Source organism: Pteropus vampyrus, unplaced genomic scaffold (assembly GCF_000151845.1).
Source record: "Pteropus vampyrus isolate Shadow unplaced genomic scaffold, Pvam_2.0 Scaffold101, whole genome shotgun sequence".
Lineage (NCBI taxonomy): Eukaryota > Metazoa > Chordata > Mammalia > Chiroptera > Pteropodidae > Pteropus > Pteropus vampyrus.
In genome coordinates, this window is record NW_011888882.1 from 1,066,485 (window position 1) to 1,083,588 (window position 17,104).

At 36.0% G+C, this 17,104-nt stretch overlaps 1 protein-coding gene across 2 annotated transcripts in view; it reads right to left on the reverse strand.

The window, feature by feature from the left end:
• Positions 1-17,104, reverse strand: part of NT5DC1 (5'-nucleotidase domain containing 1) — a 112,253-nt gene that overhangs the window by 12,384 nt on the left and 82,765 nt on the right. For both annotated transcript variants that reach the window (XM_023533377.1, XM_011364781.2), the window contains 4 exons: positions 7,195-7,369; positions 5,316-5,413; positions 3,110-3,228; positions 1,850-2,002 (listed from right to left, as the gene is read on the reverse strand). In XM_023533377.1, coding sequence (XP_023389145.1) covers positions 1,850-2,002; positions 3,110-3,228; positions 5,316-5,413; positions 7,195-7,369 — 545 coding nt within the window. The remainder of the gene's footprint in view (positions 1-1,849; positions 2,003-3,109; positions 3,229-5,315; positions 5,414-7,194; positions 7,370-17,104) is intronic.

The following is a 17,104-nucleotide window of genomic DNA, read 5'->3' on the forward strand; positions in this document are numbered from 1 at the left end:
TGCTTTTTCAACATAATGTGTGGGACACGATTGGGAATCCCACAGCAAAATATATGCTTTGGACCCCAACAGAAGAGGGGACTCCATCTTCTACAATTCCACTTTTCCTGGAACCTCCATAGTATGAGAGATGTTAAGAGTTCAGGGCTAAAGCTGGATCCTTAGGCCTTATTCTGTCACTTGGCCAAACCCTCCTAGTCTTTGCTTCCTTGTCCATGTTTGATAGAGCAGGGGTGGGTTGGGGAGGTGGAGTTTGATGAGAAAGGAACATCATTTATTTCAATTCTAACTTGGGAACTAAAACATTCAAGCTGTTGACTCACCATTTTCTGTCCAGGAGCCAATTATTAACTATTATGTGTTTGTAACTAATTAAAAAGAGAAAAGGGGGTCCATGGAAGAAGGATGGGGTTACTGTGTACATATTGCTAGAGGAAACTTTCCCACTGATTTTTCATTTTATTATCATACCTGCATTCTCAAATCATTTTGAAGAAACCAAATCTCTCTTTAGTGAAATCTTTTTTGAAAGTCACTCCAGTTGGAAGGCCCACCTTCTGAAAGGTTGTTTTAAAGCTCTTCTTAACTGAAATTGTCCAAAGAACTTACAATAATGTCAGGTTGAAGACTAAATGTTACTCAATGGAAACCTCAAAGAAACCTGATTGCTTAGTTATTTTTTTCTTTTAATAATAGACTTTTTTTAAAGATCAGCTTTAGGTTTACAGATAGAGCAGATCAGCTTTAGGTTTACAGATAGAGCAGAAAATTCAAAAAACTCTTATATAAATGTGTATATTATATATATATATATATATATCCCCCTCCTGCATCCCCACCATTCTCTCTCCATTATTAATATCTTGTATTAATTGGTGTGGTAAATTTGTTACAACTGATTAACCAATACTGATACATTATTATTGATGAAAGTCTGTAGTTTACATTAGGGTTCACATTTTATGTCGTACAGTTTTATGGGTTTTGACAAAATCATAATGTCATGTACCCACCATTACAATATCAGAAAGAATAGTTTTACCATCATAAAAATTCCATCTTCCATTTATTCATGCCCCCTTCCCCTGAACCCCTGGTACCCACTAGTCTTTTTACTCTCTATAGTTTTGTCTTTTCCAGACTGTCATATGGTTGGAATCATACAGTACGTAGCCTTTTCAGATTGGCTTCTTTCACTTAATACGTACTTAAGGTTTTTCCATGTCTTTCTGTGGCTTGATAGTTTATTCATTTTTATTGGTAGTTTTTGATATGATAATTGTTTTTGATTTGAAATTTTCCTTCTTTGTAATTGGTCCACTGGAATGAATTTAGAAAAATGCATTTTATTTTCTGATCTTTCTTTTCTGCTTCTTCTGGCTTTTAAACAAACACTTATTTTCCCTTTCTAGATTTATGACATGTTTTACTTTTCTTTACCTCAAGTCTTCACCTACATTCAATCTGGGGGCTCAGGAATAAGTTTAAAGGAGCAATTTAGTTACGTCAGACCAATTTAGTTACGTCAGACCCGTGAAGAGAGAGCAGGAGAGTTTTCATGGCCAAGCATAAGAGACAGTATGAGTGTAGTGAGTCAGGATCTGGCTGTTCAGCATCAGCCGAAAAACATCCATGGTGCCACAGCACTGAATGAACGCAGAGGGCAAGGAAGACAGATGTTATCTTGGTATCAATTAAAAATTATCAATGAGATCAACTATAGAGCTGAGATGGAAAGAAGATCACAATAACTGTCAACAGATTTCATCATTCTTTATACAAACACTTTCTAACATACATCAAACATAAAGGTTTTTCTTTCAAAGAAAGAGCTAAAGAGAACCCTTACCTCGTATTTTCCTCTCTTCTCTAGAGGCTCTGATTCCTCAGGTTTCACGTCTCTTTCCCCTTTGAGCTCTTCCAGGATGAGGACTGTCTCCCAATTACTATAATGACGGGCTGGGTAAATATCTGAATGCATGCTGTCACCAAAGTAAACAACCTGTAAGTCAAAGAGCAAATTCTGTTTGAGGCATGAGAACTGTGAAAGAGAGTGGTGTTCATTTCATGAAAGGCAGAAGTAAGGCAGGTATTGTAGTAAGGCATATTACACTTCCTTGAATAACTTCACAGGGGGCTGCTGACTGGCCCCACTGGGATTGCAGGGTGCCATGTTTACTTTAAGAAATTATATAATACATTTGCAGGTACAAGAAAAGCAGAAAATAAGTGATTTTATTCAATTTTCTGAAGGAGTGAAAGAGTCCATATGTTTACACTTAGACCTGCCCCTAGACTTGAAGAACAGGGTGAGATATTAGAGATGACTTGCTACAGTGAGTTAGATCAGCAGGAGGGCACATCACAACACTTTACCAAAGAGTTTCTGGGTCCCACCCAGACCTGCTGAAACAGAATCTCTGAGAGTGGGGTTGGGCAGGTAGACTCCGAGAAGCTCCCCAGGTATTCTGAGGCAAAGCCCCACTAATCTAGTCCACACCCCTTTTACAGATGAGAAAACAAGGTTAAAGGAATATGAACGAGAAAATGCAAGTCAGGATGCTCTGTCCACTAAACACCTCAGGAGTTCCCCGGGGGCTGTGGCACCATGGGAGCCAATGGAGTAGGACTCAGTTACCCACTGATCTCTTCTGCTCGCAGGGCTCCCAGCAGATTTTTTAGATGAAAGGTCCTGCTGTTAAAAATGTACCAATGTCCAACATCAACAATGTGACCAGATGTCAAAAGCAAGTGTGTCTTTAGACTATCATCTGCAGTATAATTTCAGTTATTTTATATATATAAAAACTTTTTGGATAGATTGTTATCAGGACATCATTACTCAGGTATCCCACATACTAATCCAGTATATCTCCTAGATCTGTGGCTCCTTCTTGGAATCTATGCTCTTTTCTGTTACAGATAAAGACCCAGACTACATCAACAAAGGAAAGGCTTATTTAAGCAGAAGAGGTAAGAGAAGAAACTGATATAGGCAGAGGCAGATATTTTCCCCACAGATAATTAAGCTGAATACATTATGGTTTTAGTTTATAATGGTTTATGTCTGCAAGTAGGCACCCAGGACTCCGCCTCAATTAGAAAATACCTTGGGTTCAGGTTTGCCAGTCATTTTCTTCAGAAGTTCGTACAAGTGGACAGCGTTCCCTTGGGAGTACCAGCCAGGTTTATCCAGAGATGGCAGTGGCTCCTGCTCCTCGTCATTCTCTGAAAACAGTTTGACAATCATATACTTTTTAGTTTAGTGAGAACACCCAGTTGAGTAGACTACACTCAGTAATGGCTGTGAGACATGTATGAGAATGAACCACGTGGGGCCGGGAGCTAGCATTCAGTGAGCATCAACTATTACAAACACGTCACGGATACATAAATAATAATTATTACACATTTTTAAAATAAAAACATGAAAAATAAATTATTTGAATATTTTATATACAATTAAACATTTTTTTAGAGCAGTCTTAGGTTCACAGCAAAATTTAGAGGAAGGTACAGTGATTTCCCCTATACCCCCTGCCCCTGCACATGCATAGCCTCTCCCATAATGGGTGATACTGATATGTCAATGTAGGTCCATCAACTGAAACACATGTACTACTCTGGTGGGGGATGCTGATAATAGAGGATGTATATATTATTTGATATTCACGACAACTCAGTTAATTAGAGAAAATAAGGCTCAGGGAAGGTATTTTGCCCAAGGTCTCATAGCTGGTAAGTGTTGTTATTATTAACCAAACTCCACAGCTTACATTAGGACTTCGAATTGGGCCTAGAAGACAGAGGGTAAGACAACAGCCCCATGGACCATCTCTAAATTTGGATTCCTGGACCTGAATATGGCTCACGCAACTGTCACCAACAAGATACAACTATAGCACAAAAGAAAATTTTCTCTGGCATCCGTGAGGACACCCATAATCTGTTAGTTCCACCCTGGAGCCCCAGCCAAATCCCTGTGACATCTTTATATAATAACCAAATCAGTGCTGTTAATTGTCCTCCATATATATGAAGAACAAACAGGTCATCAGTGGATAAAGAAAAGAAGGTGAACTTTAGAATTCATTTTGAACTTCATTTTATGAAGTTTATTATCTTTGCAATCGCTCTCAAATTCATTGATAAAAAAGGACTATCTTATGAAAAATGCAAACCAGTATTACTTTCCTAAACTTAAACTTTGTCATAATTTTGATTTAAAGCACTCTTAAAAGCTGAGTAGAATACATTAATTGAAAAACATCTTCCTATGAACATAGATATTCAGAATAATTTTCTGTACCAATGTTCTATATGATGTTCAAATTATTCCTCAAAACTTATAGCCTAATGACTAAAAGTTAAAAAATAACTGTGGTAAAAGTAGAAAGGAAAATAACTTCAAGGAAAAAAAAAAAAAAGCAAAAATTTCTGACCGTTCTGAACTAGTTGTTCATCAGTCTTTTGAAATGGATCACGGTGGCTACTAAACTGTTATAGAGTTTAAATTCTATTTGATAACTTTTAAGGTGATATAACAGCTTTATTTTATTATTTAAAAGTTAAAAAAAATTTCAATTGCCATTGACATACAATATTATATTAGTTTCAGGTGTACAACACAGTGATTAGACATTTATGTAACTTACGGAGTTATCCCCCATAAATCTAGTACCCATATGACACCACACATAGTTATTACAATATTATTGACTATATTCCCTATGCTGTACTTTACATCCCTGTGACTGTTTTTATAATTGGCAATTTGTACTTCTTAATTCCTTCCCTTTTTCCACCCTTCCTGCTATTCCCATTCTTTTTCATCTGAAAAATGTGTGCACTCTTTTCATTCCACCTCTTCATCAGCCTCTTCTACATGTGTGACAATTCTAACCACCCTCCTTGAAGGCTGAGATTGCTCCCCAGAGAGGACTGCTTTGTCTTTTATGATCCTCATGTATTCCGCAGGCACCTTTGTTCTAGAAAATTCAGACATTACAATTAATTCATCCCTCAAGTATTTAATGAAGCATTTATGCAGGCCCTAAAATCTAAGGTAAACTCCATGCCTTTCATTTTTATAGTCAGGGAGAGACTGAGAAACAAATGATTATGATACAATGTAGTAGAGCAAAATTTAATACAAACATAGGTTTATTATCTTCTTTCTCTCCCACAAAGAGAAAGACATAGGGTCTCTTTTATCTTTTGTTGCACCTAACACATGGTTGTTACCCAGCAGATTATTTATTGAATAACTGAATGAACAAATCCTAAATAGAAGACAAAAGCAAAACGTAGTTTACCTAGTGTCCGGAAAGGTCTCTGACTTGGTAAATGGGAGAAGAAACCAGGCTTCAGTGCATTTGTAATCACAATGTCAAAAAGATCGGCAAAATCATTCCTAAAAAGTAACACATTTTCCATAAATTTATTTAAGGAATTAGAAACGGTCTATAAAAAACAGAACTTAATGTTTGCCTACCTACTTGACCATAGATAGCATCATTCCTTATCTTTGGATTACCTTTTTACATGCTTTCTATACATTTTAAGGTGAACCTGGAAACAGAAGGTAGTTTAGCACTAATATTCTTGACAACACCTTGAAGTATAAATATAAGAAAAGTAAGAGCACATTAACTCATTAACTCTAGGTGCTAAGCCTTCTCAATATGGTAATAGTAAGTTAATTCAATAGTTTCTTACAGCTAGAAATAGTCACAAGCTATGTCTTCCTATTTGAGTCCTCAAATTTCTCTGGATTGGTTAGCTTGAAGAGATATTAGTAATTCTGTGTGTCACATGGGTTCTATGGAAACCTAGCATTATATCAAGTCTGGTGACATCTTTCAGAAAGTATGCAAAATGTGAAGAAGATACTTTATTTTGAAAATCGGGGTAGTTTTATAAAGGGTCAATTTTTAGATAACAACAGTAAATTGTTTTTTAGTTTGTATTTAATACTATATTTAGGATTATTTGAGATGGTAAAGAAATGGTAGTCCTTGTTCCCAAGGGCTTCGCGATTGTATTGGGGAGACGATATTTACCCAACATATCTGAATACTTTTACAAACCAAAACTGTATTAAAGAGAAATTGTGACAGGCAGGAAAAACTTTGGTTATCTATGCTAATGAAAAAGAGATTAAGATTCCAGAGTTTTTATTCTGAAGTATGGTTCCACCACCAGGAGAGCAAAGCTCTCTGTAAAAGGCACCTTTCAAGGCATCCAAGACTTCAAGCTTTAATTCACTTCAAGGATCGCAAGCCTATGTATTATTCAGAAAACAAAGCATCCACTCAGACTGTAAGTATACCATCGACCAATTTAAATCTACATGTGCTGAGAAACATGTAACCAGGGGTCAGTTTAAAGCTAAAACTTGCTTCATATGCAAAGCAATTCAGTACTTGCTGAAATCTGAGGAAATGTCATGAGGGATCTAGTAGCCCATTTTAGAATCTTGCTTGGACCTTGGATAATCTCTGGTATTGCCCAGAAGAATGACATACATAAGTATTAACACTTACTGAAAATAACCAACTACTCTGCCTAATACTTTACCTGTATTATGCTATTGAAACTCCTCTTCATATCTATGAGGTATTATTGGCCCACTTTTAAGGTGACGGAATGGAGGCTTAGTGAGGTTATAAAACCTGCCCCAGGTCACACAGTAAGTTGCAAGGCAGGGCTTGAACCATGTCTGTTTTATTTTCAAGTCTATGCATTTATAGTGCCTCAATTTTCACAGATGTCAATCCCATCCCTGGCTGTGCTCAATGGTGAAGGACAAGGATACACACTGAAAAGGCTACAGAGAAGTTACACTCGTTATCTGTCAGTAAGTACAAGCTGCAACTTAGTATCCCTCAATAGCCATCCCAAACTGAGAAACCAGATTCATGGAAGACAGCTGGAAGGACATGTGTTTTCTCTTCAGAAAATCTAAAGCCCGGATCAGTAAGCTACGAGCATGATGAACCCCGGTAATGTTGCTTTGCTAAAATGTACTAGGGGTTTGTTGGGATCAGCAGATGTTGAGGGATGTTATGAGAAACGACCACTTGTCACTCAGCATTATTTAATATAATATGGTCATGGTGGAGCCTTTTTTAAAAAGCACTGGTCTAATTTGCTATTGGTAAAACCAAGAAAATGGAATGTCTCATTACTTACCCAAGGATATGTTTACAGAGAAGTCTACAGTAATCACTGTGAGAACTAGTGATTAACAGAAGAATTTTCCCAGCATTCTTTAGCTGTCGAAGCCACTTTTTTACGGATTCAGGACATCTGTATAAATACCTGCCTGGATCTCTTTTTATTTCTGGAAAATACATTCCACAGTTTTCTGAAAAATAAAAACATCGAGGAGATTTTTTTTTTTTTTCATTTTGGACTCAGTGTATTCTCAAACAAGTTACCCTCTCTCAAAACTATAAATAAAAACAATCTAGCAATCAGTATTGCTTCTTAAGAGTACTTCTTATCCTTTACTTAAAAACTAATAATTGAAAATGTAGTTGAGAATATGTGTTGGCTATTTGACAAGAACTGATAAACTGTTAAAACATAACAAACAATATAATCGGCATTCTCAAATCAGAGATAATCTTACTGCAGTTTTAAATATCGATTGATTGATATTCTTTCAATCACTCAACAACTATTTGCTGAATACAGATAACAAAAAAATAAATATGCAGATAATGCACCATGAACGCATCTTTGGCATGAAGCAGCCAAGAAGGGAGCTGGGTTCCTCAGAGTCACAGTAGTATTGTTTCATATGAAACTCAGACGAGAAGGGTCAGTCTATTACAGTCTCTGAGAGGTGCTGAGACAGGAAGAACAAGCCAGAAAGGCCAGAAGGCACGGTAGTGGACAAGGAAAACTGAAGGACCTGAATCACTGAGCTGGGGCTGCTGGCTCTGCCCCTTTGGGTGTTTAGAGAGTCCAACGGGTCATCTGAGCTGTTGTCCTGGTCAGATGCACTCACAATGCTTGAAACGGTGCCTTAAAAGTTGTGGGTATTTAGCAGACAATTGCAGATGTGGCTGAAATACTACTAGATTCATGAAGCATTTTAGAGATGCTGTTCTCTGGGTATGACAGCACTAATAGAGAGAACCCAAGTTCTTACTTTCTTTAACTGCTATAAAAGAAAAAAAAATGCATTAACAAAACAAGAGGTGAATGAGATTATACTGAATGATAAACTGCAATAGATTTGGGCTACACATGCAACTCTGTATGCTGTCATATACTTGAAATAGCAGAAATGAAGGCTACATTTCAAGAATATCAGGACAGGAAAAAAGAGTCTCTAAGCAAAAAACAAAACAAAACAAAAAAACACAACAAAACCAGAAATGGTAGCAAATACTATCATCTGCCTGCCCGAATCCACTCCCCGTCTCCTCTGTTGGAAAGTACTCTTATTTTGTTTGAGGTTTCATCCTCTGCCGAGGGGCTGGGCACACAGGGAGGGCGTAGGTTTCCGTAGGTCTAACCTATGATGGCAATTCCTTCCCCTGTCAGTAAGTTGTTTAGGACCCTGTAAGAGAGCCAGGCATGGCCAGTGAGACTTGAGAACTCTGCTGGGGACCACTGGAATCCTGTATACCACCCATCCCTTCTATTCTGGACTTTGCTATGGCTACATGTTCTACCTAGAACTGTGGCAGCTAACTTCAACATGAAGTGCAACTCTGACATATCAATGATGACTGAGTGGAAATCTGAAAAGAACCTTTGGCTGATGACATCACTGGGTCTCTGATTAAGAAACTGAATTAACTGTTCAAAGTATCACGCAAACTCTGAACTTCGTCTGGTCATGCAAACTAACTCAATTTAATGATAGCTTAAACATTAAGTTTACCAGTTATTTGCAACTTAGAGCATCTTTCTTCAGAAAAATAGTATGTTGTAGGAATCGATCATAATTAGACCAAAAAAATAACAGAATGTTATACTATGAGAATAATATTCAGACATTGGGAGACCAAGAACAAAAAGAGTTGTGCTCTTCTTGTATTTTGTCCTACTGGGACATTTTGTGTAAAACTCTGGGATCCCTCAATATCCCAGAAGCTATGTAATGCATAGCTATGTAATGTGATGCTATGTAATTTTTTAAAGCTTTTTATCCCCAAAGCTTAAAAATATTTAAATATATCTTCTGTTTTTCAGGGAAAAGAGGGCACAAGTAAGATAGGGCTAAATAAGAAAGAGAAAATAATACAAGTAAGTTGCTAGGAAGAAAACAGTTTGATGAGTGACTATCAAAGTAATGGCAGAGGCTGTGACTCAGAATTTATTATACCTAAAAGTCATATGTGAGATTATTTTACCTAGAAAAGCAAAGTTTTTATAGCAATAAGAATTTTGTGAGTTGGATAACAAAAGATTTATAGTACCTAATGCTGAAAACATTTACATACTTAAGCTTCTGTAGTTAGGAACAACTGCTGAGAAAAAAACTATTTTTCCTTAGCTATACTTAGGCGCTTAGTGCCATCTAGTGATCAAAATACAAATTACTGTTAAAAAGTTACTGTCCCATTTCCAAAGGAATTAAGAAAACAGCATATACATTTAAATGCTGTATTTTAAAATTATTGCCTAGATTAATTTTATTAGTATCCCTTAATAAGCCTAATGCAGAAGAGTGCAAACATAATAGTTTAGCTGGAGAAAATTACTCCCTGAGGTAACAATGTGAGTGTCCCGATTTTGTTCACAAGCCAGACTGAAATGAACAAAGTAAAAGACAACCCCTATACAAATAGAGACCCAATAGATTACGGGTTGCTCTTACTATAAAAGATCACTGACTTTTGTAACCTCAGATCATTAAAGGAATAGATGTAATTACACAAATAAACACTCATCTTTTAAAAAATTTATCTTTGAGATACCACTGACATATAATATACAAGTTTAAGGTGTACAACATGTCGATATGCTACATCTATATATTGCAATATGATTCCCACCTAGCATTGGCTAATACCTCTAACACGTTACATCATTTCTATTTTGTGATGAGAACAATAAGATCTAGTCTCCTATTAATTTTTAAGTGTATAATATAGTAATGTTGTCTATAATTCACACTCATCTTTTTATTGAAATAAATCAAGCTACTGAACCAACAGAAGAGTTAGGTTAAACAAACTACATTGAATTATAATTGCTAATTAAATTAACTTCCCAAAGAGACTTTAAAGTCCTAAAGGTTGGTAGTATATCTTTCTGCTTAGCATGGAGCAGGCATTCAATGAATGAATACCTAAATTAGTGGAAGGGCAGACACAGGAGTATTTGTGTTTATTTATATTCAAAGTAATATTACGATTCATAACATATAACCTGTGAATGACAAAAAACTGCCCTATCAAAGTCACCCTTTCTAAAGTACATTCATTTTTTTTTACCTCCACTGAAAAAAAAAAAATCATGTTTAATTATATTATGCTACTGATAGATTAACACTGACTGGACATGACAGGGAATTTAGACCGAAAGTGGAAAGAAAGAAATGGTCTTGTTTGTTCTCAACTCACAAAGTGGCCTGTGTTTTTGGTTAATCTCAAAGGAATTCTATTTTACTGCCACTTTATGTAACTAATTTTCCTGACCTTTCCACACCTCTAATATCCTTAGATGCTAGTATTTTCTATGTCTACATGGGATTAAAAGTAAATTTTTTAAAAAGCTAGTTATAAAGAATAAAAGTTTAGTTATACTATATTAATAAAAACTGGTTAATGCAGAGTCATGGAAATAACAACAGCAAAGTGTTTCAACAGTCTGATATGTATATAAAGTGGCCCACATGTATCAAATACGATTCAGGATTTAGGGGTCTCTAGTGATAGATAAAAAAATACAAACTTAATATTAAAAATACTTTTTTAGTTTAATAGACAATTGTGCCACATCACTATTTCTATCATTGCAGAATAAGTAAGCCTTTTTCTTGTTAACTGTATTACCTCTGTCTGTGCAACTTGTGGCTAGTTTCTAAAGCTGTTGTCCCAGGGGATTAGAGATGTGGGGATGCAAATACCTCCACCATCAGCCTCCAATTAAGGTGTGCTGCTCTTTCTGTGGCAGACAATAATTTAGGAGAGACTGAAACATTTACAACCTTTACAAGTTATAGAACAGTATTCAAGTGAACAGCTACAATGTTTAGTTTTAGCTATGAACTCAATGTACTTGCTGTAAGGAACAATATAATTAATTTTGTGAAATATACATATATACATATGCCTGTGTGTGTGTCTGTGTGTAATTTTGGCCAAGAGATATTGAATTATTTTTTGAAAGATGGAAGAGATAAACAATAGATTAAGTATGTTCTGAATTTATTTAGGGAGGGCAAAAGATGAAACTGAAATTTAATATTAAAACAAACATTTCTTTTTATGATCCATACATGGTTTGTTTCTATCTAATATATTTATAAAGAAATCTAGAATATCTGGATTGAATGAAGTGAAAGAAATACCATTTGTGAAGATTTAACAAAACAAAGGATTTTGCTTAGGGTAGGAAATTAATCAAGAACTAACAACATCTATTTATCCAGCTTTTCTGGCCTTGAATTCCATATCTCTGGCAATAAGGATGCCTCCTATCCTCCTGGAATAGGGTGGCTACCGTCATATGGGAGATTTATTTTCTTCTTTCAGCGGGGATAAAAGAAGGTCAGAGTGTTTTTACACTGGCTATTTCTCAAGTAACTTTAATTCAAAATGTTAAATGTCATATTTTGGGTCAGCCTGCCCTGAACCCCATCACCTCCAAAGAATTCTCTTGTATATACATATACAGAGTGTAAATGACATATATTGCTATGTCAACATAAATATTTCAGTTTAAAGAAAGCCAAAATTAACAAGTAATTTAAGGTAAATTCTATATAGTACTTCTGACTTCCCACCTACTTCAAATGTGAGCTCCATAGAAACTGAGATAATAATAACCAATTGCTGAAATACACAGTGATTACAACAAAAGAAAAATAAAATTTTTGAAAGGTTTACCCCACCCCCATCAACTTCAAATCAAAAACTTTTGAGATTTCTTTAAAAAACTCATTGGTCTTCAAAGAAATATGCATTTTAAAGATTATATTTTATCATGGGGTGTATTGTTTTCTTAATTACTTTAGTTGAAATATCCTCAGAAATATCTTTTCTTACTAATAGGCCCAAAATATTCAGAACAATGACTAACTTAGAGGGAATCAACATCAGAATACACAGAGATTATAATCACAAAGGATTACTTATCTAATATCTGGTCTCAGAGTGTATTATATAAACAGGAAACCTCTATACAACTATTTGTTCTTTGTCACATCTACACTTAGGACAACACTTAGGACGTACACGTTAGTGAACCAGATATTGTAATGAGGCATTACTGTTTTTCACTACATTTTTCTATCCAAAACTGGATTGCATCAGTTTTATTCTCTATTTATGTTTTTATAAAATACTACACCCGGACAAATTATCTCAAGTTAATTTAAGAAAAGGGAGAAAACACTAAAGTTTTAAATTAATAAGATTTTAATTCAGATAATTGTTTTGATAGAGGTATTAATTTTGTAATGTAAAATTTGAAATTATGGACTTGATAAAATAGAAGTGTTAATTTTTCTTTGCTATAACAAACATAGATATGTAGTTTGCTCTGCAATGCTCTGCAACATTGCTTGAAAAATAATGCCCTAATCAATTACAGCTGACATTAAATATTACATTAGTTTCAGGTGTACAGCATAATGGCTAGACATTTATATAATTTACAAAGTGATCCTCTCGGTAAGTCTAGTACCCACCTGGCAACATACACAGTTATTAGAATCTCACTGACTATATTCCCTGTGTTGTATTTTAAATCCCTATGATTATTTTGTAACCACCAATTTGTACTTATGTGAGATCTTTTAGCAAAGGAACTTCTTTACATTTCTATTTACATTCTTCATGTCAGGCAAAGAGTAGAGGATAAATAATTGTAGAAGCAAGTATGTGTGCAGGGAGAGTGCTAACAGACAAGACTTGCCAGGTGATCATAACGACCAGAGGATGGTAAACCACAGCTTACAAGCTAAGGTTTTATATCTGAAATGGTTATATAAGTATCTAAAAAGCCTATAATATTTATAATCTGGTCCTTTTAAGAAAAAGTTTGCTGATTCCTGATGTAAATACAGTATTTCATAATTATAGGTAGTAACAATAAAAAACAAGTAGTTGTAACTCAGAAAGTACTAACAAGGTTAACAAAATCATTAATTTGAGAGTTTTTGTTTGAAGGTTATGTAGTCTCTCTGCAGAATATTAGAAAATCATTTGTGACAAATCTGCCTTCTGAAGGACAATATAAATATTTGTTGATCCCCAGGCATGCTGTACTTGGCCCTGAGTTATTCTCTGGCCTGGGTCCTCTAACAGTTTAGTCTATGGAGCCAGAAGAAGGTTATCTTCCCTCTGCCATCTTGTTAAAACAAATCTAAACTTGCCTTTCTCAATGCCTTTCTGATGCAAGTACACTTTACTTTCAGTCTCTGATAAAATGTTTTCAGGCTCATTTGGTCTGTTAAGAGAGCAACAGCAGGGCACAGTAAGACTGCAAGCCCAGAGCTGAAAGCTAACAGCTGGTAATATTTCCCCTTCTCAATGTCAGAGGAAGTAGAAAGATCCAAGAAATGCACATTATGACATGATTACATCATCAGAAGGACCTAAAGAGCTTGTAGCTTGGGATGAATAAAGGCACTGTAACTGCAGAACCAGCTCAAAATGGTCCTATGCTGTTTGACAAGGTGCTGAATTGTTTTTCTGAGACAAGAGACCGAAACCACAAGTCATGCAGCTGAAGCATGGGCAGAGGAGAGAACTCTGGCCTCCAGCTGTACCCGGAACTAAAGTATCACACCCCACAACCCCATGGAACCAAAGGACCAGTACACACCGGAACTTGAACTCCGGAACCCTTTCAGAAGCCACGCATCCAACTGTCCCAGAAGAGCCAGTGTTCATACCCCTTTATCATAAATGGCCAAGTTCCAAGGTCCTCTAATTAAAACTTGCCCCACCGGCACTTCTGCATATCTGTTTCCCCTAGCCCTTAAAACTTAAAACCTCTTGGCCCTGTCTAGCGAGCAAGATGGATCGGAGGCACCACTAGGTCTCCCACCATCTTGGTTGGTGCCTTCTTGATTAATCAACCTTTTATTACTCCAAACCATGACATTTTGAGTTTTGGCTTTTCGAAGCATCAGAGACATGGTTTGGTAACAGCACTACTGCTTAAATTTGGCATTAAAAATTAGCTGCATGAAAAACAGGACTGTTTTTATTGGTACATCAAATTAAGGACTCCTCCAGGTAAAACCTTGGGCACGTTTTAGGGGCTAGCTTCAAAGAAGTACACTGTTAAGTTTCATCTCAAATAGTTTTAAATGTATTTCTCAGGCATAAAACCATCTTAGAAGGTTTTGTTTTCACCAGAGGAAGTAGGCCCACCGATTAACAGAATGCCAAGACAGCACTTGGTATATACATACTATGCTAAATTCAGCTCTCAAAGATACATAAATAACTAAATTGATCCATTATGGGAACCCAGTCCTTATTCTACAATAACCGAGCATGAGGCACAGAGAAAGCCTGGGGGCACAGTTGTAGGAGCCTTAGTACCTAATACAGAGTGCAGCCTCTGTAAAGAGTAGGCAGGGTCTCAGGTAGAAAACAGTAGGAACCTGGGCAGGAAGGGTACAAAGGTGACTAATGCTGAGTGTGGCTGGTGTCCAGAGAATATTCTACTCCAGGCAAGACTTTTAAGTTTCTTAGTCTCTCTCCTTTTCTTCTCTGGCCTGAAGACTTTCTTCCTTTCACCTCTTTCACTCTATCTCCTTCCAATTTAACAACGAGTTTATATATCTTGGGTATTTTTCTGAACTAACGAATGTAACATATAGTTATATTAAGATGACAATCATATGTATTTTTTAAACACTAAAATATGAAAGACTTTTAAAACCTAAAATTGAAACATAAGTCTGTCAGGTTAACAAAAAAATCTTAAAAATAATGTTAAGACTGTCTTTATGTACATAAAGGTTTTGAAAGAAAGATGTTTTTCTGCTTTCTTTCTTTAGGACATATTGCCTACAATAAACAAAACAAAATGTTTAGTTCTATAACTGTAGACTCTATTAATGTTAATAGTAAATGTAGATAGAGAAATATTTTCCCCCCACTTGTCCCTAAAACACACGATCCATGAGTGCCCACCTGGGGCCGGACATGATACAGGCACTGAGGATACCAAGCTGACGTGTGGTTCTTCCCTGCAAGAAAGCCTCAGTGGTGAGAGAACAACAGAAATTGAAATGCAGTTTGAAGTATGCTTGGCTAGGCAGACGACCAACATGCCAGGGCTGCTGGGAAGAAAATGACTATTTCTTCTCAGGCAGGTAGGGTGAGGATTCAAGAGAAAGTGAGACCTGGCTAGGTCTTGGTCAGTAAGAGATATTTCAACAAGCCATAAAGGGGAGAAATAGCAAACCAGCAGAGAGAACAAGCAGAAGAAAAGGTACAGAGTGTGAAATTCAGGAGAGGTCTGGGGCTGAGAACCCACAAGAATCCTGACTGGGAAGTAAAGGTTGTTCTTGTTGCCAAAACAATAGGATGCTTTTTTTTTTTTTTTCCCCCTGCAGTGCCTTTGCTTAGAACCTTTCCTGTCCAGGCCATCCCACCAGCAGCCTCGAGCCATTACCTCAAACCCACTCTTCTCTTTTCTAAATTCCACCCTGCTTTTAGGCGTCAGTTTAATTCCCGCTTTTTCTGGTTTTGTCTCTCCTTTGAATATGCCAACTACTCTGTTCTAGTCCACGTAGTCCAATGAATCTTCTTCATAGATTCTTCTTCATAGATTCTTCTTATTCATAGATTCTTCTATACAGTTCATTAATTGTATAATAGATTTTTACCTTCCACTTAAGCTCTCTAAAGCAATTTTCTTTGTGCCGTTATAGTGGTTAGCACTACAGTAATTTGATTTTAGGCACATAGAACACATTCAATAAAGGTAATGTAATTAAAACTCTCTTAAGAGGTTAAACATACTCATTTGAAATCTTAGTGAGTATATAGTACTATGTGGTTTAACAAAATAAACCATTTCTTTTGTAGTCAAAGGTAAACTTTATTCTGCTCAAACGAAATGAGGCCTACTATTCATAAATTTTAATTAAATGGCATCTCAAGGCTAAAGCCATAGTGTAAATTTGAATGTTGGTGTATACTTAGTGTATATCTTCAATCTTTCAAAATAAAGCACATAAAATATGCTATAAGCAGATAATAGCTCTTTATTAACGCAGAGATCCTACAAGTTCCCAGAAGACTGGAATAAAACAACATTGTAATAATCAAACTATTTCCTGATGAAAAATTATATTGGCTTTTTTTTGACCCAGGAAAAAATTTGTTAAGAAAGCATATGACATAAGTGATCAGACTATTTCTTTTTGAAAGGAAAAGAGCTGTCAACATAAATCCAGAAAACCCAAAAGCCTGAACTCACTCAATAACCAAGAAGGAAACATTCAAAATTCAATTTAAATGAGGCAAATATTTTACTCACAGTGTTTGGCAAATTTTAGCAATAAACACTAAATGAGCTATGTGTACTCAATGAAGAAAAATGTGAATGAAAAGAAAATTGCACTAGACCTCATAGATGACCAATAAGAGTCCAACTTATCTGAAAACTATGACAAAGGAAATGTTTTTCCTTCCAGCTTCCAGATAAGAACTCCCTTTGAAACTTCAAAAAGACTTTAAATGTCTCATGCCAGCACATTAAATCATTGTAGAGCAGAGTAGGAGAGAAGGGAGAAATTCATTATTGCAGATGACTTCATTAAGTAATGGTTGCTGTTATTAAGAAGAGTAGCTATTCCATTCCTATCAAAAAGTCTTCAAAGGACAGAGCAGTTCTGTACAGAGTAGACACACATATATATAAAGCACTCTACAGGATGTGGTAC